The sequence below is a fragment of the Lepus europaeus genome, chromosome 19 (genome assembly GCF_033115175.1).
Source record: "Lepus europaeus isolate LE1 chromosome 19, mLepTim1.pri, whole genome shotgun sequence".
NCBI classification, from domain to species: Eukaryota; Metazoa; Chordata; class Mammalia; order Lagomorpha; family Leporidae; genus Lepus; species Lepus europaeus.
In genome coordinates this window covers 12947242-12972854 of record NC_084845.1, presented here as the reverse complement: position 1 = coordinate 12972854, position 25613 = coordinate 12947242, and the positions used below count along the sequence as shown (strand labels likewise).

At 63.8% G+C, this 25613-nt stretch overlaps 2 protein-coding genes across 7 annotated transcripts in view; one reads left to right on the top strand and one right to left on the bottom strand.

Annotated features, from left to right (window-relative positions):
* Window positions 1-7311, top strand: part of ACTN4 (actinin alpha 4) — a 63792-nt gene extending 56481 nt beyond the window's left edge. For 3 of the 6 annotated variants that reach the window (XM_062177692.1, XM_062177690.1, XM_062177691.1), the window contains 10 exons: window positions 101-251; window positions 2332-2440; window positions 2535-2675; window positions 2750-2932; window positions 3020-3154; window positions 3797-3976; window positions 4406-4552; window positions 5103-5183; window positions 5915-6073; window positions 6154-7311. In XM_062177692.1, the coding sequence (XP_062033676.1) occupies window positions 101-251; window positions 2332-2440; window positions 2535-2675; window positions 2750-2932; window positions 3020-3154; window positions 3797-3976; window positions 4406-4552; window positions 5103-5183; window positions 5915-6073; window positions 6154-6312 (1445 nt within the window). In that variant the 3' untranslated portion in view covers window positions 6313-7311. Of the gene's footprint in view, window positions 1-100; window positions 252-2331; window positions 2441-2534; window positions 2676-2749; window positions 2933-3019; window positions 3155-3796; window positions 3977-4405; window positions 4553-5102; window positions 5184-5451; window positions 5518-5914; window positions 6074-6153 lie in introns of all 6 variants that reach the window. The other 3 variants (XM_062177693.1, XM_062177694.1, XM_062177695.1) reach the window with 2 other exon arrangements.
* Window positions 7312-7338: 27 nt separating this feature from the next.
* On the bottom strand, window positions 7339-15957 carry CAPN12 (calpain 12). The gene is made up of 21 exons (XM_062177698.1): window positions 15721-15957; window positions 15445-15514; window positions 15213-15331; window positions 14899-15032; window positions 14478-14646; window positions 13642-13716; window positions 12588-12673; window positions 12446-12520; window positions 11233-11396; window positions 10897-11129; window positions 10565-10576; window positions 10220-10428; window positions 10090-10132; window positions 9665-9724; window positions 9328-9385; window positions 9153-9223; window positions 8999-9061; window positions 8527-8605; window positions 7727-7843; window positions 7593-7651; window positions 7339-7511 (listed from the first exon to the last, which is right to left on the bottom strand). Exons 1-21 carry the CDS (start codon window positions 15955-15957, stop codon window positions 7485-7487), a joined length of 2160 nt encoding a protein of 719 aa, XP_062033682.1. The 3' UTR covers window positions 7339-7484.
* Between the last annotated feature and the right edge of the window lie 9656 nt (window positions 15958-25613).

The following is a 25613-nucleotide window of genomic DNA, read 5'->3' as shown; positions in this document are numbered from 1 at the left end:
GAAGTTGTAGCCTTCATGGTACCGTCCTTGGCAAGGAAGGAGGTGGGGTTCGTATCCCTCGCTTGGATTCCTGGCCCTCAGACTCCTGCTGCACCCCCAGGGAAGGAGGCCATGCTGAGGCAGCGGGACTACGAGACAGCCACCCTGTCGGACATCCGGGCTCTGATCCGCAAGCACGAGGCCTTCGAGAGCGACCTGGCCGCACACCAGGACCGCGTGGAGCAGATTGCGGCCATTGCCCAGGAGCTCAAGTACGTGCAGGCTCGGCCCCCGCCCTCCCCTCCCGCGCCCCAGGGCTGCCCGAGGCCTTTCACCTGCCCTCAAGCCAGGACGAGAAGCAGAGCGGGGGTCTGGGTTCCCTGGCAGGGACCGTCTTGGGCTGCTTGTCCCAGGCTCTTGGGCTTTAAGGGGTCACGGGGGCTCCACGCCAAGCAGGCCCCTGGCCCTGGGGAGCCGGCCTCCGAGCCGCCTCAGCTCCCAGCCACTCCTCCCTGCGGGATCGGCTGCACACTGAGCCCTTTGTTCAGCCTGGCCCCTTCCCTCTTTCTCGCTGAGAATACATTGATTGTAAGAGCTCCCAGGCAGCCGGCTCCTCTTCCCTCCCTTCCCCACCCCAGTCAGATAAACTTGTGCACACAATTAGTACACTGAGCTCCCGGGGCCAGTGAATGGGGCCTTATTCCGCCAGTGCGGCGGCCAGCAGCAGGGAGGGCCCGGGAGCGAGAGGCCCAGGCCATTACTTCATGGAAAATCCACAGCCCTAGAGGGGCGGCGGAGCTCCCAAAATAGCCGTCTGCTCAGAAATAGGCTGGATCGCCCTTTCTGCAGACTCTCCCTCCCTCAGCAGCCACCCCCGGGCTCTGTTCCCGCACCGTGGGCCCGGTGGGGCCCGGTGCTTCGGGAGGCAGAAGTACTGTGGGGCCTTCACAGTGCTGGAACCTGTGTCCCCATCTGGCACGGTTGAGGCAACCCCCAGAGACCTGAAGCTGTCACGTCCAGGCCAAGGGGCAGAAGGCCCCTAACACAGGTGCCCTCAAAATGCACGGGGTGGGACACGGCGGGGCCCTGTTGGTAGGAAACAGACTTGGAGCGAGTCCCAGGCCTGCCCGCTTCTCAGGGCTGGGTAGCAGCCACGCAGAACCCATGACCCCCAGGAGCAGGCGCTCTCTGAAGCGGATTCCCTGGAGGGAAGAGAGGGAGAGGGCTGTGTGGGTGCTGTCCCCTCCCCTGGGGATGAGCCCAGTGGGTGCCCTGGTGGCACTGACCAGTGGGAGCGGCAGTAGCTCCCAGGGCTCTCCGTGTGCCAGCTCGTGGGATTCCCCCAGCGGCCCCGCTACACCAGGGAGACCCTGGCACAGAGAGCAAGGGGCTTGCCCAAGGTCACTGTGGCCCTGGGTCCTCCTTCCACCCATGGCTGGCTCGCCTGCTCCTTCCCAGGCCCCAGGGTCCCTGCTGAGGATCCAAGCCTGGGGGCCCAGGCCGAGGCTGGGAGGGGCAGGGAGTGTGCTGGCGGTGTGAGCCAGTGCTCCCCGAGCCTCGGTCGCTCAAACAGTGGTCCCAGTGCGGTGGAGGCCCCTTACCACGTGTGGTTCCGAACCCTATGGACAGTCTCCCGTACATGCGTGCCTGTGATACAGTCAAACTTACAGATGGGGCAGGTAGAGGTGAACAACATAGCTAATAATAAAGTAGAACACTTAAAGTGACGCGCTGTAGTAAGAGTTTCTTGAATGTGGTCTCTCTCGAGAGAGAGTCAAGATAAATATTTTCAGACCACAGCTGAGCATGGATCACAAATACTGGAAAACCAAACCCGTGGCTGAGGGGAGGTGACGGGACCACGGTTAACCATTTTAAAGCAACTCACTCTTTTCTTCATTAATTAAAATGAGGCTGCAGGTCGTGTATTCTTAACAGCTACTAAAGTTAACTGAATCCCCACGATAGCCCATCCCCATTTCCCAGATGAGAAAACTGAGGTTCCAGAGTTGGGACTGTCAGGTTCACATGAGTAACAAAACCCACAGAGCCCCAAGCCAAAACACTGCACTCTGCTGGGTTCTTTAAGGGAGCAGCTGGGCCCAGCCTGATTGAAGACTTAAACCTGGGGACCTGACCCCTCCCCTCCCCTCCCCTCCCCTCCCTCCCCCCCCTCCCCTTCCCTCCCCAGCCAGCTCATAAGGAGCAGGGGGAATGAATGAATGAATGAATGATGGAGGAGGAGGCCCCTGCCCCTCTGTCACCCCACCCCCCTTCCTCCCACCCTGTGCCACCTGGGACCCCTGGGGCTGGGGGCCCCTGCTGGGTCTCAGTGCCGTGTGCCCACCACAGCGAGCTGGATTACTACGACTCCCACAACGTCAACACCCGGTGCCAGAAGATCTGCGACCAGTGGGACGCCCTCGGCTCCCTGACCCACAGCCGCAGGGAGGCCCTGGAGGTGAGCAGGGAGTCACGGCCCCCGAGCCCCGACACCCCCACACGGGGACAGGCTCTTGGCTGACCTGCCGTCCCTGTCGCCCCTCCACAACCAGAAAACGGAGAAGCAGCTGGAGACCATCGACCAGCTGCACCTGGAGTACGCCAAGCGGGCCGCCCCCTTCAACAACTGGATGGAGAGCGCCATGGAGGACCTGCAGGACATGTTCATCGTCCACACCATCGAGGAGATCGAGGTCTGCCCCGCCCCGCCCTCCGGGGCCCGCGCCTCGGGGGGCTGGGCTGCCCCTCACTCCCGCTCTTCCCCCAGGGCCTCATCTCCGCCCACGACCAGTTCAAGTCCACCCTGCCGGATGCCGACAGGGAGCGAGAGGCCATCCTGGCCATCCACAAGGAGGCCCAGAGGATCGCCGAGAGCAACCACATCAAGCTGTCGGGCAGCAACCCCTACACCACCGTCACCCCGCAGATCATCAACTCCAAGTGGGAGAAGGTGGGCTGCCCCCGCGCTGGGGCCCCGGGCCGGGCCGGGCCGGCCAGGCGAGGGGCCGCCTGACCCTCCCGCGCGTGCCCTGCCCAGGTGCAGCAGCTGGTGCCAAAGCGGGACCACGCGCTCCTGGAGGAGCAGAGCAAGCAGCAGTCCAACGAGCACCTGCGCCGCCAGTTCGCCAGCCAGGCCAATGTCGTGGGGCCCTGGATCCAGACCAAGATGGAGGTGAGCACGCCGGTGGGGCGGGGCAGCCCCGGGGAGCGCCAGCGACTGGGTGGACCAGGGAGATAAACAGCCACGAGTCAGGCCCGGCTCTGAGGGTCGTCATCTTTAACATGGGGCCGACAGTGCCTTCGGCAAACACTGCACCTCGCTCTCTGGGCACGGCCACGTGGCTGCCTGAGCGCGCTCACCGTGCCCAGGCCTGGGAGGGCCTGTCTCGCGGTTGAGCGGCTCCAGCCCCCGCTCCCTGTGTGCCAGCACCGGGCTGACGGTGAGAGACCTAGCAGACGCTCAGCGGGCTGGGCCAGGCAGCTCACCTCTGGGTCCACACGAGCTCCAGTGTCTGGGGCTGGGAGAGCCCAGGGAGGGGGGTGCCCATGGACAGGAGCCACAGGCTCTGGAGTCAGCCAGGCCTGGGTCAGAGTCAGACTCCGCCTCCTACTGTGGTGAACTGGCCTCCTGGAGCCTCAGTTTCCACCTCTGCAGTCTGGGCGGTCACTGTCCTGGCCTCACAGACCGGTCAGGGCGCTGTGAGGGGCGTGAGGCCCCCGGCACGACTGCTTCTGCAGCCGGCAGGGGCCCCGGGGGGGCTGGCACTGGCCGCGGGTGCCCGGCCTCAGCCCGGCGGTGCGGGCCTCACTGCAGGAGATCGGGCGCATCTCCATCGAGATGCACGGCACCCTGGAGGACCAGCTGAGCCACCTGAAGCAGTACGAGCGCAGCATCGTGGACTACAAGCCCAACCTGGACCTGCTGGAGCAGCAGCACCAGCTCATCCAGGAGGCGCTCATCTTCGACAACAAGCACACCAACTACACCATGGAGGTACGCGGCGGCGCCGGCCCTGCTCCTCTGTCCAGAGTGGACTGACTGGAGTGCTTGCTCACCTGTCAACGCCAGTCACCCTAGCACTGCCCTCCCCTCCCACCCCTCCCCAGGGTTAAGGGGCCACTGCCTTGTGCAGAGCTTGGGACCACCCACGGCGAGCATATGTCCACTGCCGCCCACACACGTCAACCCTGGAGGGGGGTTCCCCACTCTCCTCCAGAGAGCCAGTGTTTAACACCCACCCGGGGCCTCTGGCATTCTCCCTGTGGCTCCTGGCACGAGTGTCTCGGGCCCTTGCTCCTCTGTTGGAGCTGGCGCCTCGTCCCTGGGTGAAGATGAGGTGCACCGTGACGCCCGAGAAAGAGCCCCCAGTTGCAGTCGCCCTCGGCCCGCGCCCCGGATGTCATGCCCTCTCCCCTCCCCTAGCACATCCGCGTGGGCTGGGAGCAGCTGCTCACCACCATCGCCCGCACCATCAACGAGGTGGAGAACCAGATCCTCACCCGCGATGCCAAGGGCATCAGCCAGGAGCAGATGCAAGAGTTCCGGGCCTCCTTCAACCACTTCGACAAGGTGAGCCGCTCTGCTCCGCGCACCTCCGCCGGCTCCCTCCCCTCTTGTCCCTCTGTCTGCGCCTCTGTTAGCTCTGTACACAGGCAGGCAGGGGCCTGCCGCTGGGGTGGGGTGTGCAGGAGATGTGGCGAGCTGGGGGTGTCCTGCCCCCTGCCGCTGGGGCTGTGTCCTCACCAGCCCCACACCTGCCCGCCAGGCTGACCCCCACATGGTGCCTTTGTAGTTCAGCCTTGGCCTGGCAGCCGCGCCAGGGCCTCCGGTGCCCCCAGCACCCAGGCCACCTGCTGTGGGTGGGAGCGGGCAGCCAGGTGCTCCGTCCCCGCCCCACCCTGGAGCCTGGGACAGGAGCGCTTCCCCCACGGCCCGCAGTGCTGGGAGTCAGTGCTCACTTCCGCGCCACTACCTCTGCCCCACCAGTCCCTGGCCGTCACCCTGTCTGCGTCGCCTCTAACTCTGTGTTTCCCTCCCCGCGCGTCCCCTGCCCTGGGCTCCGCACGCGGCCCTGGCCCCTCTCCCGCATCCGTCTGTCCGTCCGCCTGCACCCCGGCAGGACCATGGTGGGGCGCTGGGGCCTGAGGAGTTCAAGGCCTGCCTCATCAGCCTGGGCTACGACGTGGAGAACGACCGGCAGGTACGCGCTCCCGGGCCCACGGACCGTGGCATTAACTGCTCTTCTCTCTCTCCTTCTCTCTGTCCTGCCCTCCCTCTCCCCGCTCCACCCCTACCATCGTGTGTGCCATCTCCCCGGCTCTTGCCTCCTCCCTGCCCTCGTGTCTCTCTGGACACCGCCCCCCTACCTGGTCTCTCGGGGCCTCCTGTCTCCCCGCTGTGCACATGGGCGGCCTCTCTTGCCTGCTCTGGGCCTGGCCGCCTCTGCTATGCCTGCGTCCTGGGAGCAGAAGCAGACAGGCAGCATGGACTCCGATGACTTCAGGGCTCTGCTTATCTCCACAGGATACAGCCTGGTATGCAGCCTCTGCCTCCCCCAGCCACTGCTCCGGCCCCGCCTCCTCCTCGCCTCCTCCCGTCCTCGGGGACACTCCGCCGCTGCACCTGCCAGCTGGCCTGGGGTCCCTCCGACGACTCCCAAGCCCCCTTCCCTAGAGGTCTCCAGAGAGGGGCGCTCTCCCGTCTCTGTCTCTTTCTCTCTTTCTCTCTTCCCCACCCTCCAGGGCTGACTCGTGAGCCTGGGGCCGAGGGGCTGTAGACCCCGACTCCCCACTCCCATGCAGAGGGACCCTGCTCAGCCCGGCGCTTGGAGGCCGGCTGCCGCGAGGGGGCGGTGCGCGTGCGCTGGTCTGGGCCTGGCTGCCCCGGCCAGCCCTGCTCACTGCCCCCTGCCCTCCCCCACCCCCTGCACAGGGCGACGCCGAGTTCAACCGCATCATGAGCGTGGTTGACCCCAACCACAGCGGCCTCGTGACCTTCCAAGCCTTCATCGACTTCATGTCCAGGGAGACCACGGACACGGACACGGCCGACCAGGTCATCGCCTCCTTCAAGGTCCTGGCCGGGGACAAGGTGAGCCAGCCAGCCCTGGCCGGGAAGGGGGGGGTGGGCACAGGGCTGGGCTGGCTCAGACTCCCATCCTGCCCGCCTAGAACTACATCACCGCTGAGGAGCTGCGGAGGGAGCTGCCACCTGACCAGGCCGAGTACTGCATTGCCCGCATGGCGCCCTACCAGGGCCCCGACGCCGTGCCCGGCGCCCTCGACTACAAGTCCTTCTCCACAGCCCTGTACGGCGAGAGCGACCTGTGAGGGCCCCTGCAGAGAGACCCGGATGAACCCCTCCTCATGCCTCCGGGAGGGGCTGGGGCGCCCCTCCCGCTCCTCTGACTCTGTATCTATGCAAAGCACTCTGTCAGTTCTTCTGGGGGGTGGGGGTGGGCAGGGAGGGGCTGGGGCAGGCTCTCCTCTCTCTCTGGGTTGGCCGGAAGGGGCCTCCCTGCCCACCAGGGTGGGACAAGGGCGACTTTTGGGGTCAGCACCTGTGCTCTGGGAAGTACATGTGATGTGGTGGTGTGCTTTTTTACCCCACGTGGAGAGGGCAACAGGGCCCCTCTGCCCCTCCACACCCGAGCCAGAGCCCCACGTGCCTTGTCCCGGAGCTGCCCGCAGAGGGCGCCACAGCTACTCGATGGGACCAGGGACCCTGGCCCCCCCAGCTCCCCTCCCCTGACTCACAGTTGCCAGGAGAAGAGGGGCTCCAGCCCCCTCCCTGCCAGAGCCGCCGGTGGGGACGCCGGGCTCGCTCTCCACCAGCCCTGGCCTTGCTTTGTCTGGACTCACGGCTCAGATTTTCTAAGGACCAAAAAACACAACAAAAACCCGACAGACCTACAAAATCTAAAAATTTACAAAAAAAAAAAAAAACAAAAAACACAAAAGACAAAAAAAAAAAAACCTCTAAAAAAACCTTCAGAGAATTACTATTTACTTTATTAACTTACGGATTTATTATATAAATATATATTCACCTAGCAGCGTATCTCTGCCGCCTCTCTCGCGCTCGTAATGAAGACATAGCTGACTGGCTCCCCCCTCACCCCCCAATTCTGTTGGCCGCCGGGCCCGGGTCCTTGGGGACCCTCCCGAGGCACAGGTGGGCTGCCGGCCTGGCTGCCTGGTAGTTGATGGTTTTGTTCCCCCCACTTTATTTTTTTGAGTTTATTCTGATTGGTTATTTTTCTTCTTGGTTTCTGGATAAACCACCCTCCTGGGGACAAGATAATAAACGTGTCCTATTTTTAATAAGGATTCCTGCAGTGTGCTCTGTGCTGTGCCTGCGCCTTGCCCGAGAGCCCCACTCCGTGAGTGACCATGAGAGGGCGCAGCTGGGGGCCCCAGGCCCGTTCGCCGGTGAGGGGAGCGCAGATCCGAGGTGCAGGGGTGGGGGCGGGTGGTCTCGCTCCGCAGCAGGTGCTGAGATCCTAGGAGAAGGTGGCCACCTCCAGCCACTGGGGGAGAGAAGACAGGGCTCCAAGTGGGGGCCTCCTGGGGCACACCTGAGCCACCCTGTCCGCCCAGCCCACACTCACCTGTCTGCGGGTCAGGCAGACGACCCCCTCACCCCCACCCAGGTGCTGGCTGCAGTGACCTGTGTAGACAGTGGCAGGGTGAGCGCCCACCTCCCCCAGACCCCCAGCGCCACCCCCCCACCCATGGCACTCACGAAAGATGCAGGTGAGCTGGGCCACGCAGGACACGAAGCGCTCGAAGTCCACACGCAGCCGGCTGTCCCGGTAGCGGCTGGTGAGGGCCTGGGTCAGCTGGTTGTTCAGGTGGAAGCCTGGGGGAGGCACCTCAGCGTCGCACCCCACCCGGTCCCTGGGGGCCACGTGGGGCAGGGCTGCCAGGCCACGCTCCCGGCCCGGACGTCCGGCTGGTTCATGGGCAGTCTGCCCAGCAGAGGCCGCTTCTGTGGGATCTCAGCAGAAGCTTTTCCGAACGCCCTGGTTCCCGACACCTGCTGCTGCTCCCCCCGTGTCCAGAGCTGTAGCCCCAAGGCCACCTGCACGAGCTGCCTTGAAGCCCAGGTCCTCTGACAGGCAGTGCCGAGTGCCCGGCTCAGGGCCTCCGCCTGTCTCCCTCCGGCCTTTGTCTGCCCCTGTGCACTGGGCTGCTGGGCCCAGCACCGAGAGAACCCGACCCTGGCCAGGTGGGCTCTGGGGCCCTCTTGTGGCTTTTGCTAGGTCCTCCAGCCCTGTCAGAGACAGGTCAAGGTCCAGGGCAAGTCAGTATAGGATTCCAACCCCAGCTCACAGGAATCCAGAACATTCCACCACGCTACCCCGGGGGCACATAGCAGCTCCTACTCGTCCGCTCCCTGGAATACCCCTCTCCTCCCCCACAGCTTAGCCTCTTCCAGGGTCACCCTGGATGGGCCTTGTCTGGCCACCACAGTCCTAGCCGGGAGTCTGAGCTGACGGAGGGCAGCCCCCTCCCCACAGCCCCCCAGGACCCCATCCGCACCTGCGGCGTTCAGCGCCAGCCTCAGCTCATAGGAGTTCATGGTCCCGGAGGCGTCCTCGTCGAACTTGTCAAACGTGGCCTGGGCCAGGAGACGGTGGTCAGCTCCCCCCAACCCCCAACTGCCTGGAAAGGGGGCCTCTGAGGCCAGACAGCCGCCTTCCCATCCCGGCTGTGGGCCTGAGATACATGGCGTAGCCACTCTGTTTGCCAATCTGTAATGTGGGCACGGGCTCAGTAAACAGTGGCTGAGGATGGAGGGGCTTTGAGCACTTCCTCCTGCTGGGGATCTGGAGCCGCCCAGCTGCAGGCAGGCAAAGGCCCCCCTGAGGTCGCTCAGCCAGACCCCCGAGCCATTCAGTGTCCCCAGACAGCACTCCAAGCCACCTGGGGGGTGGCCCCATCCCCCCTTGTCCCCTGGGGCCTTGAGAGCCCCCGGGGCCCCCATGCCTGCCCGGCTCCATCCGCACCTCACCTGCCACACCACCAGGTGGCGCCAGAGTTGCTGGAAGTGGTGCAGAGCCAGGCTGTGCCCGTGCTGGGGAGGAGGCATCTGATTAAAGGCAGTGTCCTCACAGGGGAGGAGAGACCCCCCCCCACAAGCCCCTTCCCAGGCCCTGCCCGTGTACCCCAAAACACTGCAGCAGCTGCTCGCAGGTCCTGACCCCGATCTCTCTGGGGACCCCGCTGTTAGCTCTGGCTACGGAGGAAGAGGACAGTGCACAGGGAGCCTGCGGCCACGGAGCAGGAGGGACGCTTGGCCTGCTCCAGACCCCGCCAGGGCGGGGCCCCTCCCCCACTCACCGGGCTCCAGGGCGATGCTGAGTAAGGTCTGCAGCTGGGGGGCGCTCAGCTCTTCATCCTACTCCAGAAACAGCGGCGGGCGCGTGAGGCCGGGCGCTGTGCTGGACAGCGGCCACAGAGGCTGACTGCTCAGGGCAGGAGGAGGGACGCCTGGGCTGGCCCCGCCCACAGAAGGGCACAGGAGGGATGGGGAGGAAGTGGGCGGGAACAGACTCAGCAAAGGCCCTGGGGCAGGGAAGGGCTGTGAGATTTCCCAAGAGAGGGTCTTGTGTTTGGGGGGGGGGGGTGAGGATGACTCCAGGAGGGGCGGCCCCGGTCAGTGCTGCCCCTGCCCTACCTCCCCCGCCAGCTCCTGGAACAGCAGCTCCAACTCCGGTGCCATGGGCACATAGGGGACCTGTGGGGTACAGGGAGTTTAGTTCTGGCCGTGAACCCCCTTCTTGGGGCTGGCACTGTGGTGTAGCAGACGAAGCCGCCGCCTGCAGTGCCGGAATCCCATATGGGCGCCGGTTCAAGTCCTGGCCGCTCCGCTTCCAATCCAGCTCCCTGCTAAGGCCTGGGAAAGCAAAAGATGGCCCAAGTGCTTGGGCCCCAGCCACCCACGTGGGAGACCTGGAGGAAGCTCCTGGTCTCGGGCTGGCCCTGCCCTGACCAAGCTGTCGTCTGGGGACTGAACAGCAGATGGGCGATTTCAGACTAATAAGTAAATAAATCTTTAGACACACACCCCCACCCCATGTGCCCTCCAGAGCAGCCTCTCACCATGAGGGCCTCCAGGTCAGCGCTGATGACGTCATCAACCTCCCTGCAAGAATTCGGAGGGGCGGTTGGGGAGGGGGCAGGGCCGCTGGGCTCCTCCACCTGGGGCTGGGGATCCCGGGGCGGGGCTCACAGGGCCGTGTGGTGGCGCTCGGAGAAGATGCGCAGTGTGAAGTCGGCCTCGTCGCCGGCCTTGGCGGCGCTGGGCACCACCAGGTAGTGGCCGGGGCGCAGGCGGCAGCGGCGGCTCACGTCGCGGCGGGCGCAGAACACGGAGCGGTCGGCGCGCAGCAGCCGGGGCAGGAGGGCGCGGCTGCGCGGGGTGTCCCAGAGGCCCAGCAGCTGGGGTCGGGGGCGGCGTGACCACGACGGCCAGGCTCCCCGCCCGCCACCCTCCACCCCTGCGCACCTCCGGGCCCCCGGCCTGACCTGCCCGGCGCCCTCCATCCCCGGGGGCGGGGCCCCAATTGAGACCCACCTCCTCTGGAATCTGCCAGGACCAAGAACGAGGGGGCGGAGTCAGGCAGGTGGGGGCGGGGACCAAGAGCGAGGGGGCGGGGTCAGGCAGGGGCGGGGACCTGGCCACTACTCAGAGCCCCTCCCTGTCATCCACGCCTCAGGCCCCTCTCTCTTCATCCCGTCGGACGAACTGAGCCAGGACCCCGCCCCTGACCCCTCTCCAGCCCTTCCTCCCCTGGCCCCTTTGGCCCCCGCCTGTGTCTGACGCCAACCTCGGGGTCCCCGGCCCCCACCTTTCCCCTGAGGCTCCTCCCATGCCCTCTGATCGCTCCCCCCGCCCCTCCTGGGCACCTGGAACACGTGGAAGCCCACGGTGAGGTAGGTGAGGCCCTTGGCCCTCAGGCACCGGCGGTTGCGCTGGATGAGCGAGAGCAGGACCGTGCACTTGGGGGTGCGGCCGCCCCGCGCGGGACCCCCCGCCCCCGCTGCCCCCCAGCCCCCCCAGGGCCCCTCTTCGTCGTCGTCATCCTCTTCATCCGGCTCCAGCAGCGTCAGCCGGAACTGGGGGTTGGTCCAGAAGGTTTCTGATGGAGGAGGAGGGGGAGGAGGGGGAGGAGGAGACGGGGTCGCCGCGCCTGCCTCAGCGCCCAGCCCCCCGCGCACCTCGCAGGACCCCGGGGGCCGCACCGGCGCTGGGCTGGCTCCCGCCGGAGTTGAAGCCGCGCACCCAGCGGCCCTGGAAGGTGTTGACGTGCCAGGCGCCCCCCGCCGGGCTGGGGCCCAGCACCTCGGGGCTCAGCGAGCAGATCTGGACGGTGTTGAAATGGTGGAGGAAGTCCTGCAGCTCCATCCTGCGTGGTGGGCGCGCAAACGACCCCGGCTCGCATGGCCCGGCGCACAGGGCCCGGGCTCACAGCGCACACAGCCCCCCCGGGCTCGCACAGCACCCGCACTCCTGGCTCACAGCTCCCCAGCTCACACGGCCCCCCGGATCTCATGGCCCCAGCTCACAGCACCCTGGCTCACAGCTCACACAGCACCCCCACTCCCGGCTCACAGCTCCCCAGCTCACAGCTCACACAGCACCCCCACTCCCGGCTCACAGCTCCCCAGCTCACACGGCCCCCCGGATCTCATGGCCCCAGCTCACAGCACCCTGGCTCACAGCTCACACAGCACCCCTCTTCCCCCCCCCCAGCTCACAGGGCCCCAGCTCACAGCTCACACAGCACCCCTCTTCCCCCCCCCCAGCTCACAGGGCCCCAGCTCACAGCTCACACAGCACCCCCACTCCCGGCTCACAGCGCCCCAGCTCACACAGCCCCCCGGTTCACACAGCCCCCAACTTCTCTGAATACCGCCGAGCAGCCTTCAGCTTCCAGAATCACTGATCCCCCCGGCCCCCCAACCTCTCCAAGCCCTCCACGTGCCCACAAAGCACTAAGACCCACACACTCCCGGGAGGGGGCGTCCGCGGGCTGAAGGCCATGGACAAGGCCCCCGAGCAGCAGTTATCAGAGAGCTGGAGCCGCCTTCGGTCCTGCCCAACTCAGGACACCCCGCCCGCCCCCAGCCAGCCTCCACTGCCCCGAGCCCGCCCGTCCCCTCTCAGCTCCCAGCCCAGGGTCCCGCAGGAGGCCCCCGGAGAGATGGACCGAGAAAGTTTGTTTTGGCACAAAACAGTCTGAGATCCATGCATAGATTTCTCATAACTTACATTTTCCACGAGCTCTGTGAAGACGCCTACATGCGCAGATTTCACATTTTTTTGCACCAAAATAAACTTTGCGTTCCATTTTCCGCGAACCTCGTAAAGTCCTCCCGCGCTCTCCTAATACGACTGCCAACTCTGCCCTGACTTCCCGAACCGCAACCTGGCCCGCGCCCCGCCGGGACGCACCAGAACTCGCCGTCCTCCTTCTGCACCTGCAGGGCGTCTCGCCACTGGGCGGGGAGTGAGTCCCAGCGCGGGCAGCTGCAGACACCGGGGTGTGAGGGGGCGGCAGAGCCGAGCCCCTGCCCCCCTCCCCGGCCCAGCCCACCTGTCGCTCCAGGCCCCGGTCCACTCGACGCGGCCCCAGGGGTTCCGCAGCCGCAGCAGCCGCACTTTGGTGAAGCCCAGGAACAGCTGAGGGCGGCACGGGGCGGGGGGCAGCATGGTCAGTGTGGGGGCGGCATGGCCAGTGGGGGAGGGGCAGCATGGTCAGTGTGGGGGCGGCATGGCCAGTGGGGGAGGGGCAGCATGGACAGTGTGGGGGCGGCACGGGGCGGGGGGCAGCATGGTCAGTGTGGGGGCGGCATGGCCAGTGGGGGAGGGGCAGCATGGACAGTGGAAGACAGCATGGGCAGTGGGGGGCGGCATGGACAGTGGGGGCGGCATGGACAGTGGGGGAGAGGCAGCATAGACAGTGGGGAGCAGCATGGCCAGTGGGGGGCGGCATGGACAGTGGAAGACAGCATGGACAGTGGGGGGCGGCATGGACAGTGGGGGAGGGGCGGCATGGACAGTGGAAGACAGCATGGGCAGTAGGGGGCGGCATGGACAGTGGGGGCGGCATGGACAGTGTGGGGGCGGCATGGCCAGTGGGGGAGGGGCGGCATGGACAGTGGGGAGCAGCATGGACAGTGGGGAGCAGCATGGACAGTGGGGGAGGGGCGGCATGGACAGTGGAAGACAGCATGGGCAGTAGGGGGCGGCATGGGCAGTGGGGGTGGCATGGACAGTGGGGGAGGGGTGGCATGGACAGTGGGGGAGGGGCGGCATGGACAGTGGGGGAGGGGCGGCATGGACAGTGGAAGACAGCATGGCCAGTGGGGGCGGCATGGACAGTGGGGGTGGCATGGACAGTGGGGGAGGGGGCGGCATGGACAGTGGGGGAGGGGGCAGCATGGACAGTGGGGGAGGGGGCAGCATGGCCAGTGGAGGTGGCATGGACAGTGGGGGAGGGGGCGGCATGGACAGTGGGGGAGGGGGCAGCATGGCCAGTGGAGGTGGCATGGACAGTAGGGGAGGGGGCAGCATGGCCAGCAGGGGGCAGCATGGCCAGCGGGGGCAGCACCCAGCCCCTCGCCACCCCGGAGGGGGAGGAGGCTCACCTTGTGTGTGCCCGTGACTGAGTACGCGTGTCCCCTCACCAGCCCGTCTTCTGTGCGGTACTCGCCCCGGTCACTCTGGGCAGGAGACGGGACAGTGAGGCCGGGTGGGGGATGGGAGGGCAGCTGTCCCTCTCTGTCCCCAAAGCAGGAGTCAGCCCCAGCACTGGGCTGGGAGACCTTGGCGGGGTTGGCGGGGCCGGGGGGGGGGGGTGGGGAGCTGGAGATGAGGCAGAGTGAGACGGGAAGAGACACAGGAAGATCCAGAAGCCGGGGAGACGGGAGGGGCAGAACCAGGGGCTGAGCAGAGGATGCGTGACCAGCTGAGCGGGTGCTGAGGCCCTCCCAGTGGCTGGGGCGGGTCGCGGAGAACACGGGGCCCCAGCCGAGCCCGCGGGAATCGGCCTGGGGACCCTGCTGCTGCTCTGACTCCCGGCTGCTCCGCTTCCCAGCCAGCTCCCTGCCCCAGTGTGGGAGACCCGGATGGAGCTCCTGGCTCCCGGCTCCGGCCCGGCCCCGACCTGGTGTTGTGGGCACTTGGGGAGTGAGCCTGAGGAAGACTGATCTGTCCCTCCCTTGCAAAGCTTTAAGAGAGGCCCCCGTGTTGTCAGTCACAGCGCAGGTGCCTGCAGCCTCGGCCCCTTTCTGTGCCCGGGGTGGGGTGGGGCGGGGGAGAAGCTTGCCCGCGCGTGGAGCTGGCGCAGACCAGGGAGGGAGAAACCCCTGAGCACCGGGACCGGCTGCGCGGGAGCTCGGGAGCCCACGGGGCCCTCACTGGCTGCAGCTGGAGGCCGCCAGGCGCCCACCCCGGGTCCCCACGCGGCAGCCCCGAGGCTCACCAGGGCCGTGGCGCCCACCAGGGACTCCTTGGCCAGGGCGCGGCGCAGGAGGGAGAAGAGGCCGGGCGCGCCGTGGCGCAGGTAGAGCACCTCGCCCACGCCGCCCGTGAAGTCCACAAAGGCCTCGTTCATGTGGCCGCCACGCATCACCTCGTAGGAGCCATGGAGCCTGTGGAGTGGGGCGGGGTGAGCACCCCGGGCTGCGAGCGCCTCAGATGCCAGCTGCCAGCCCTGGGGAGCTGGGCCGGGGTCCCGGGGGGCCCCAACACTGCATCTGAAACCCCAAGTCTCCGGGAGGAGTGTGCTCTGGGGGTGACCCCTTCGGGGGGGCTTGGTGGGGGTTTCAGCCCCAGGGCGGGGGCCCCTGGGATCCCAGGGAGCACGTGGCATGGCGTGGGCGCCGCGAGGCGGGGGCCCTCACTTGGCGTAGGCCTTCTCCAGGAGCGGGGCCCAGAACTCGTTCCGCTGATCCGAGCGCACGAACATCAGCTTCCCCTCGCGCACGGGCAGCCTGTCGTCCACCACGACGTCCACCCAGCGGCCGAACTGCCAGAGCTGGAGGCAGAAGCAGCAGGGCCCGGCCCACCTTCCACCTCCACCCGGCCTGGGCCCTGACCTCTGACCTCTGACCTCTGACCTCTTCCCCACCCCGCCCCACCGCTGCACGCAGGGGCCAGTCAACCAGGAAGCCCCACATGCTAGGGCCATGCAGGGAAACTGAGGCACGAGCTCTACCTGGAAGTGGAAGACCCCCGCGTAGCCGTCTCCAAAGCCCTGGCCGGGGGGCACCACCCTGCACAGGAGCCGCGGGTACAGGGTCAGGGAGGCGGCCGCCGCCAGGAGCCAGCAGTTCCCTGGGGAAGCAAGCAGGGGTGAGGGGGTTGAGAAGGGAGACTGGGCGCGGAGCTGTCCGCAGCCCAGCAGATGCTCGCCACACCCAGCGGCGGCAGGGGCGCGGGGGGCTCACCGAGGCGCCCCTGGCACACGTCTGTCCGGCTCATGTCCTCACAGATGAACCGTGGCTCTGCACAGAACTCCTGGGGGAGGGGAGGAGGAGGGGGAGGAGGAGGGGGAGGAGGAGGAGGAGGGAGGGGCCGTGGGAGGTCAGAGGCCTGGGTCCCCCTCCCCCACATTCCACTCCAGGTGATGGGGTCTCTGGCCACAGAAAGGTGGCCCCCCAAAACCCCCAGCCCCTCCTCCCCTGACCCCAGGGTCCGGGCCCCAGCCCCCAGCCACACTTTACATGGGGCCTCTTCCATTCCACCCCTTTGGCCTTCTCCGAGTCTGGTCCCAGCAGGTCATAGCCGAGGGCGTCAGGGCCAGCAGGGAAGTGGGGGTCGCGGAACAGGACCCCCGACTCCAGGCAGGCTGCCCGAATCGCCTCATAGTCCTGGCCCCGAAAGAGCTGTGGGCCCTGAGCCCCGGGCTCCGCCTCGTCGTCCACCAGCCGGATGGTGACCCTCCCGCTGCCGCACGCCATCTGGACGCTGGGCTCCTGCGCTGGCCCCGGGCCCTTTAACCACCTGAGTCACAGGGGCGGGGCCTCTGCACCATCCAGGCCCCGCTGGGGGGTCCTTGTTAATATTAATTGATGGTTAGCAGAGCCAGAGAGCAGGGACGCCTCCTCTGTTTCCCTCCCCGGGCGTGGGGCCCTCAGTTGTGGCCAGGGGAGCAGCTTAATAGGCTTGGCCAGCAGCAGGAGGGAATGTGGGCAGAGCAGAGGGAGGACCGGGTGCGCTGCGGAAGTACCAAGAAGGAGGTCACCGTGGGGGTGCGTCTGCCTGCTCACCGAGGACTGGGGGGGAGCACGCGGCCTGCGTCTCCCTCTCCAGCCTTTTCAAGACTGATTGATTTGAGGGGCTGGTGCTGTGGCGTAGCCAGTAAAGCCACCACCGGCATCCCATATGGGCACCGGTTCTAGTCCCAGCTGCTCCACTTCGGATCCAGCTCTCTGCTGTGGCCTGGGAAAGCAGAAGGAGATGGCCCAAGTCCTTGCACCCACGTGGGAGACCCGGAAGAAGCTCCTGGCTCCTGGCTTCAGATTAGCACAGCTCCGGCCGTTGTGGCCATGTGGGGAGTGAACCAAGAGAGAGAGGTCTTCCATCCGCTGGTTCACTCCCCACATGGCCGCAATGACTGGTGGGCCAGGCAGAAGCCAGGAGCCTGGAACTCCACCCAGGTCTCCCACGTGGGTGCCGGGTCCCACGCGCCTGGGCCGTCCTCTGCTGCCTTCCCAGGCACGTCAGCAGGGAGCTGGAGTGGAAGTGGAGCAGCCGGGACTCTGAGCTGGGATGTTGGTGTCGCAGGCGGCACGCTGGCCCTCCCTCAGCCCTCCTTTGTGTCTAGACCACCCTCCGTCCTGTCCCCTCCTCACTAGCCCCCTCCTCTCTGTCCCTCCTCACTCCCCCGCCCCAGCCTCTACACCCTGCGTCCAGGGCCGGGAGCCGGGGCTTCCTGTGACCACGGTGGGCGGCTGGAGCTGTTGGAGAAACAGGCCAGAGAGGCCAGCAGCTGTCCGCGGCCAGGTAGGGCCCGGCCACCGCCGTGGCACTCAGGGGCCCCTCAGGCCTCTTAGGTTCCATCCTAGACTCCAGCTGCACTTTCCTGGAGAGGTGTCTGCCAGGGGGAGGAGCCGGAGAGCTGGGTTCGAATCCCAGCCCTGCCACTTAACCCCACTTAACCCCAATGTGTCCTTGGACAAGTCACTCAACCTGGCTGAGCCCGATTCCTCATTGCCACAGCAGAGGAAGGCTGCGGTGAGAAACAGGTCAGCTGTGGGTGTGGCCAGGGGGCGGGGCGGGGGGGGGGGGCTGTGTGGCCTCCTCTGGCTCTGGGCTGGCTGTTTGTCACTTCCAAGCTCACCTCTGCCGTCTCTCTTCATGCCATCACCCCCCCCCCCCCCCCGGTCACAGTCCTCCCCGCCAAGTACCACCAACCACAGGAGAGAAGTGACCAGGAAGGACCGGCCTCCTGACCCTGTGCAAACGGCCTGGTCACCCTCGCTGTCCCCTGCCCTGGCTGCCACGCTGCAGGGCCCTGCTCATGGCCCCCAGTAAGGCAAGAGGCCCCTGCAGGCTCACGCCCCGCACCGCGGCAGGGGCCCGGGCGCACCTTCCCGGCCACAGGAGCAGAGCACACGGCGGTGGCGTGCAGGTGTGCGCCTTTGCAGGTCCAGCATCCCTGTTTATTTTAAAAAATTGTTTACCTGTTTGAAAAGCAGAGTGACAGGCGGGGCAGGCTGGGGGAGTCTTCCCGCCACTGGTTCACTCCCTAGACGGCTGCAACCGCCGGAGCTGCGCCGATCCGAAGCCAGGAGCCAGGTGCTTCTCCTGGTCTCCCATGCGGGTGCAGGGCCCAGAGAGCTGGATCGGAAGTGGGGCAGCCGGGACTCGAACTGGCACCCACATGGGATGCTGGCGCTGCAGGCAGTGGCCTTAACGACTACGCCACAGCGCCAGCCCCTTGGCTGCTTCATTTCCAATCCAGCTCCCTGTTAATGGCCTGGGAAAGCACAGAAGATGGCCCAAGTGCTTGGGTCCCTGCACCCACGTGGGAGACCTGGGAAAAGCTCCTGGCTCCTGGCTTTGGCCTGGCCCAGCCCTGGCAGTTGTGGCTATTTGAGGAGTGAGCCAGTGAACAGAAGATCTCTCCCTCTGTCTCTGTAACTTGGCCTTTCAAATAAATAAGTCTTAAAAAAAAAAAAAAAAAACCCTTATGGGCTATTGTACACCAAGTACTGTTGTCAGCTCTCCCAGATGTGGCCCCATCTCAGCCTCATCGGAGCTGCAGGAGGCGGGGCTGACACTGACCCCCCGCTCTACAGAGGGGGAAACTGAGGCACGAGAGATGAGGGTGCATGGCCCGTGCTCTCCCAGCCGCAGAATCATGATCGGAATTCCGTTGGTCTGGTTTATGGAGCAGACTGTCTCTCAAAGGATGAACATCTCCAATATATAAAGAGCTCCAAAAATAAACAGCCCACAGGAAAAACAGGCAAAACACACGAATAAGCAATCACAGGATCAACAGCCAACAAGCTCAGCCTCAGGACCGTGCCAGATCAGCCCACGTGAAATACTGGGGCCGGCGCTGTGGCAGAGTGGGCTAAGGCTCCGCCCGCAGTGCCAGCATCCTGGAATATGGGCGCCGGTTCTAGTCCCGGCTGCTCCACTTCCTATCCAGCTCTCTGCTATGGCCTGGGAAAGCAGCAGAAGATGGGCCAAGTCCTTGGGCCCCTGCACCTGCGTGGGAGACCGGGAGGAGGCTCCTGGCTTCGTATTGGCTCAGCCCTGCAGTTTCAGCCACTTGGGGAGTGAACCAGAGGATAGAAGATCTCTCTCTGCCTCTCAAATAAATAAATCAGACCTTAACAACAAACTAGGAAGAAACATTATACCCACTAGATCAGGAAGTTACGAGATCTTGACGCAGGGAGCGGGTTTGGCACAGCGGCTAAGTCGTGCTTGGGACGCCCACAGCCCATGGCAGAGACCCTGGGTCTGGGTCCCCGCTCTACTCTGACCCAGCTTGCCGCTAACGTGCACCCTGAGGGCCGGCAAGTTCAAGGACTTGGTCTCTGCCACCCACACGGAGACCAGGATGGCGTGCTGGACTCCTGACTTCGGCCTGGCCCAGCCTTAGCTGCTGTGGCCATTTAGGGAGTGAAGCCGCAAATGGAAGGGATCCGTCCCTCTGTATATCAAATCAAATAAAAATGAATAAAATGTAGAAGTTTAAATATTGGAAAACAAACAAGACGAGTAGGGCCAAGGTTGTGGCGCAGCAGGGGAAGTTGCCGCCTGCAACACTGGGCTCGCATGTGAACGCCGGTTTGAGCCCAAACTGCTTCATCTTTTAAGGTTTATTAATTTATTTGAAAGGCAGAGTTTAGAGAGGGCTCACTCCCCAAATGGCCGCAATGGCCAGAGCTGGGCCGGCCCAAAGCCAGGAGCTTCTTCCAGGCCTCTCACATGGGTGCAGGGGCCCAAGCACCTGGGCCATCTTCCTCTGCTTTCCCAGGCACAGCAGCAGGGAGCTGGGTCAGAAATGGAGCAGCCGGGTCTCACACTGGCGCCCACATGGGATGCTGGCACGGCCGGCAGCGGCTTTACCTGCTCCGCCACAGCACCGGCCCCCGTGCACTTCTGACCCAGCTCCCTGCTAATGCGCCTGGGAAAGCAGAGGAAGATGGCCCAGGAATGTGGGCCCCTGCTACCAGTGTGGAAGACCCGGCTGGTTGGAGTTTCAGGCTCCTGGGGGCCATTTGGGGAGTGAACCAGCAGATGGAAGATCAATCTCTCTTTCACCCTGTCTCTCTTTGTAACTCTTTTTTTTTTTTTTTTTTTTTTTTGGACAGGCAGAGTAGATAGTGAGAGAGAGAGAGACAGAGACAGAGAGAAAGGTCTTCGTTTTTGCCATTGGTTCACCCTCCAATGGCCGTTGCGGCCGGCTCATTGCGCTGATCTGAAGCCAGGAGCCAGGTGCTTCTCCTGGTCTCCCATGCGGGTGCAGGGCCCAAGCACTTGGGCCATCCTCCACTGCCCTCCCGGGCCATAGCAGAGAGCTGGCCTGGAAGAGGGGCAACCGGGATAGAATCCGGCGCCCCAACTGGGACTAGAACCCAGAGTGCCGGCGCCACAAGGCGGAGGATTAGCCTGTTAAGCCACAGCGTCGGCTGTAACTCTTTCAAATAAATTTTTTTTTTTTTAAGATTCATTTGAAAGGCAGAGTTACAGAGAGGCAGAGGCAGAGGAAGAAAGAGAGAGGTCTTCCATCTGTTGGTTCACTCTCCAGACGGCCGCATCGACTGCAGCTGGACTGATCCGAAGCCAGGAGCCAGGAGCTTCTTCAGGGTCTCCCACGTGGGTGCAGGGGCCCAAGGACTTGAGCCATCTTGTACTGCTTTCCCACACCATAGAGAGCTGGATAGGAAGTGGAGCAGCCAGGACTTGAACTGGCGCCCATATGGGATGTCGGTGCTTCAGGCCAGGGCTTTAACCTGCTACGCCACAGCGCCAGCCCCAATAGTTTCTTTTTAATGTGAACTCACAGCTGATGGGCTTCACTTCCCCCAGCCCACCCCGGCACAATTTTACAACAAGACGCAGATGTCACGTCCTGCGTCAGCACCACGCAGTGTATTGCTGAGGTCCCTCCTCAGAGTGCCTGGGCTCCAGTCCCGGCTTTACTCCTGGCTCCAGCTTCCTGATGACGTACACCCCAGGAGACGGTGGGTGACAGCTCAAGCACTTGGGCCCCTGCACCCACGTGGGAGACCCCGATGGAGCTCCTGGCTCCAGGCAGGCCAGCCCTGGCTGTTGCAGCCATCTGGGGAGTGAACCAGTGGATGAAGACCTGTCTTTGTCTCCTGCTATGGGAGCCTGAAGCCCACAAGCACTGATGCATAATGTTAATTCCAAAGAAAACCAGCCGGCGCCTTGGCTCACTTGGTTAATTCTCCGCCTGCGGCGCTGGCACCCAGTGTTCTAGTCCCAGTTGGGGCACCAGATTCTGTCCCAGTTGCTCCTCTTCCAGTCCAGCTCTCTGCTGTGGCGCGGGAATGCAGTGGAGGATGGCCCAGGTCCTTGGGCCCTGCACCTGCATGGGAGACCAGGAGGAAGCACCTGGCTCCTGACTTCGGATCAGCGCAGGGTGCCGGCCACAATGCGCTGGCCACAGCGGCCATTTGAGGGGTGAACCAACGGAAAAAGGACGACCTTTCTCTCTGTTGCTCTCTAACTCTGCAAGAGGGAGAGGGAGGGGGAGAGGGAGGGGGGGGAGGGGGAGGAGGGGGAGGAGGACAAAGGAGACAAAAAAAAAAAAAAAGAAAACTGCCCAGGGGACAGGGGACACTCACCTTGAACCACAGGAGGGATGGAGGGAGGGTAGGGGGGTCAGTGGATCTCACCTCCGCGCCCCATAGCTCAGGAGGAAACAAGCCCAGTGGGCTGTCCTGGGCTCTGAGAGCCTTGGCTGTGTCAGGCGGCCCTGGTGCTCCCAGTGGCTTCTGTATAAAAGTCAACTCGGCCAGTGCCGTGGCTTAACAGGCTAATCCTCCACCTTGTGGCGCCGGCACACCGGGTTCTAGTCCCGGTGGGGGCGCCGGATTCTATCCCGGTTGCCCCTCTTCCAGTTCAGCTCTCTGCTATGGCCCGGGAAGGCAGTGGAGGATGGCCCAAGTGCTTGGGCCCTGCACCCGCATGGGAGACCAGGAGAAGCACCTGGCTCCTGGCTTTGGATCAGCGCGATGAGCCAGCCACAGCGGCCATTGGAGGGTGAACCAACAGCAAAAGGAAGACCTTTCTCTCTCTCTCTCTCTCTCTCTCTATCCACTCTGCCTGTCAAAAAAACAAATAAATAAATAAAATAAAACACTCAACTCGCCCTGGGAGGGTGGGGTGGGCCTATCCCAGAGGCCACGCCCAGAGCATGGAGCCCCCTTTACACAGGGGGATGGCGGCATCATGAGCCTTCCCTACACTTGGCCTTTCAAACAAATAAGTAAAAAGTAATGAAAAAAATAAAAGATGAAGAATTTTAAATATTTATTTATTTGAAAGACAGAGTTACACAGAGAGACGGAGAGAGAAGTCTTCGCCTGCTGGTTCACTCACCAGATGCCTGCAACCACAGGGGCTGGGCCAGGCAGAAGCCAGGACCATGAGCTTCTTTGTGGGTGGGTGCAGGGGCCCAAGCACTTGGTCCATCCTCCGCTGCTCTCCCAGAGGCATCAGCAGGGAGCTGGATCAGAAGTGGAGCAGCCGGGACTCAAACTGGGCCCAAAAGATAAATTTTTTTTAAAGATTTATTTATTTGAAAGGCAGAGAGAGAGACAGACAGACAGACAGATATGGAGGTCTTCCATCTGCTAGTTCATTCCCCAGATGGCCCCAGTAGCTGGAGCTGCACCGATCCGAAGCCAGGAGCTTCTTCCAGGTCTCCCATGCAGGTGCAGGGGCCCAAGGGGCCATCCTCCACTGCTTTCCCAGGCCATAGCAGAGAGCTAGATCAGAAGTGCAGCAGCCGGGACTTAAAGTGGCATCCATATGGGATGCTGGCACCGCAGGTAGTGGCTTTACCTGCTATGCCACAGCACTAACCCTGATAAAAACCTCTTCATAACCCAAATAATAGTCATACCTAAAAAAAAAAAATCCTTAATGTCATCAGACATCCAGTCTCTCTCCACATTCCCAGGGTCTCAATGTTGTCCAACGAAATGCAGAGACCTGGGAGATGTGCAGGCGTGGCAGTGCCACAGGAACCCACGTGCCACGGGGAAGTTGCTGCCTCTCAAGGAGGCTGAGTGCCAGGTTGTTCTCACCACGAGGGGGCAGGCACTGTGGCACAGTGAGCCGTCACCCTATGTGGGCGCCAGCTCTAGGCCTGGCTGCTCCACTTCCCATCCAGTTCCTTGCTAATGCGCCTGGGAAGGCAGTGGAGGATGGCCCAAGTCCTTGGGCCTCTGCACCCACATGGGAGACCTGGAAGGAGTTCCTGGCTCCTGGTTTCAGCCTGGCCCAGCCCTGGCCATTGCAGCCATTCGCGAGGTGCACCGGCAGATAGATCTCTGTGTCTCTCCCTCTATGCCTTTCAAATAAATCAATCTTAAAAATCGAGCAGGATTACACCATCCTTGGCTTCCAGGAACAGTGACACGGGTGGCGTCTGCCCACGGCGAGACACTCACAGGCCACGAGACACAGGCCACGCACTTGTGGAGCCATCTGTGGGCATGAGGCCGTGTTTCTGGCAGTCTGCTGTGACTGGGCCTCCTAAGCTCCCAGCTACACTGCAGTCTTTGTTAGGGCTTAAACACAAGTGGCTCCATTCCGGTCAGCAGCTGTCACAACGCCACACAGTTGTCAATCTGCTTGAATCAGGACCCGAGTGAGGCAGATTCACTGTCTTAAACCTCTTTAAGGGGCTGGCCCTATGGCGTACTGGGTAAAGCCGTCGCCTGCAATGCTGGCATCCCATACGGGCGCCAGTTCAAGTCCCGGCTGCTCCACTTCCGATCCAGCTGTCTGCTATGGCCGGGGAAACAGCAGAAGATGGCCAAAGTCCTTGGGGCCCTGCACCTGTGTGGGAGACTTGGAGGAAGCTCCTGTCACCAGGCTTCGGATCTGCACAGCTCCAGCCGTTGTGGCCAACTGGGGAGTGAACCAGCGGATGGAAGACCTCTCTCTCCGTGCCTCTTCCTCTGCCTCTCTGTAACTCTGCCTTTCAAATAAATAAATTTTAAAAAAAGAAAACTCTTTCATTTCACTGGTTTCCTCTTTGACTCTCCCCCACAGAACATTCTTGCTGAAGCCCTGGGCCATTTGTCCCGAGGTGTCCACGACGTGGTCTGGCTTGCACTCCCCGCCCCGCCCACAGTGGCCTTGAACACAGAGCTGTCTCCCCCACTCCCAAGGACCAGGCACACGTGCAGGTGCTTTGTTGGCTGCAGGCTCGGTTCCTTGCCAAGATGACCTGCTAGCAGGTGTTTGGTTGTCTCCCGGGAGAGGCCGCTGCACCTGGGCCCGTTCCTGCAGAGTGGGCATGATGACAACATGGTGGGCGGGGGTCCGATTCTGCCCTTCATCCTCACACCTCACACACTGCCTGGGACGTCCTGCAAAGGACCCCTTCCCTTCCCCACGCTTTTGTCGCCCAGAGGACCAGCGTCCACCAGGAAAAGCTAGGATAACTCCTCGGTTCTTTCCTTTCGCTTCCCCATCGTCAGACCAGTGCTGGGTGGTGAAACACCACGTGTGTCACAGATCCTTTGGAGGGTGTCCCCGCGTTGCTGGGGTGGGCAGGGCTGTCAGATGCGGGGGTGGGGGCTGGCGCTGTCACACAGGAGGCTAAGCTACTGCTTGCGTCCCCGCCACCCCTATGGGAGCGCTGAGTGGGCTCCCAGCTCCCTGCTAACGCACCTGGAAGACAGCGGAGGATGGTTCAAGTCCTTGGGCCCCTGCACCCGCGTGGGAGCCCCAGATGGAGTTCCAGACCCCTGGCTTCAGCCTGGCCCAGACGGGGCTGTGTGGCCATTTGGTGAGTGAGCCAGTGGAACCTCTCTCTGTCTTCTGTCACCGTCCTCAAATAAATACGAAAGAACGAAAACACCCACCGACAACACACCTGATACACCTGACCGCGTCTAAACTGACGGGGCCGCTTTGCACCCCGAGGGGCATGGGCTTGAAGATGAAGCCCCCGCCGGGGAGGCGGAGTTCAGCCCTGGCCGCGTGGCCCCTAGGAGGCAGCCGCGCGACCCGACCGGGCAGCCATCCTTCCGGACACTCTGAACTCCTCTTTCAGAGCAGTTCAACTCAGGGGAACACCACCACATCCCGCTCTGCCCGAGGAGCCACAGCCGCCGGCCGGGCGCCTGCTCCGTGAGCCCCAGTAGGGCGCAGGCGGCCGGAGCCCTGCACCTGCAGAGGGCACACAGCGCCACCTACAGGTCGCACCTTCCCTGCTCCGGCCGCCGAGAGCCTGGGGCCGCCGGACACAGGGCGGGGCGTCCCTCACTGGCTGGCGGGGTGGGGCGCAGAGGCGAGGGGCAGGGGGCTGGAGGGGCAAAGAGGAGCCACAGGAACAGTAACAATACGGAAAATGTGGGGTGAGGGGGAGTGGCCCAGTGGGTAACTGGCGGCTGGGGACTGCTTGGCTGTGCTTGGTCCCGGCTCCCCCACTGCCAATCCAGTTCTCAGCGAATGCGAACCCTGGGAGCTCAGGGCTTGGGTTTCTGCACCCACATGGGTGCCCCGATGGAGTTCCTGGCCCAGCCCCAGTTGCTGTGGGCATTTGGGGAGTGAACCAGCTGATGGGAGAGCTCACTCTGTCTCCCTGCCTTTCACACAAAAGGGAATGAAAATTTAAAAAAAAAAAATCTAAGTTTTATCAGCAGAAATTGGAATGAGTTACCGTGAAGAGTAATGGGCGGATGGCGTGGCTCAGTGGGTTAACCCGCCCCTGTGATGCAGCACCCCAAATCAGAGCTACAGACAGTCCCGGCTGCTCTCCAGCCACTCAGGAAGGCAGTGGAGGACGGCCCAAGTCCCCAAGCCCTCGGGCCGCCACCCACGTGCGAAGCCTGCAGGGAGCCCCTGGCTTCGGCCTGGCCCAGGCCCAGTCTTTGTGGCCACT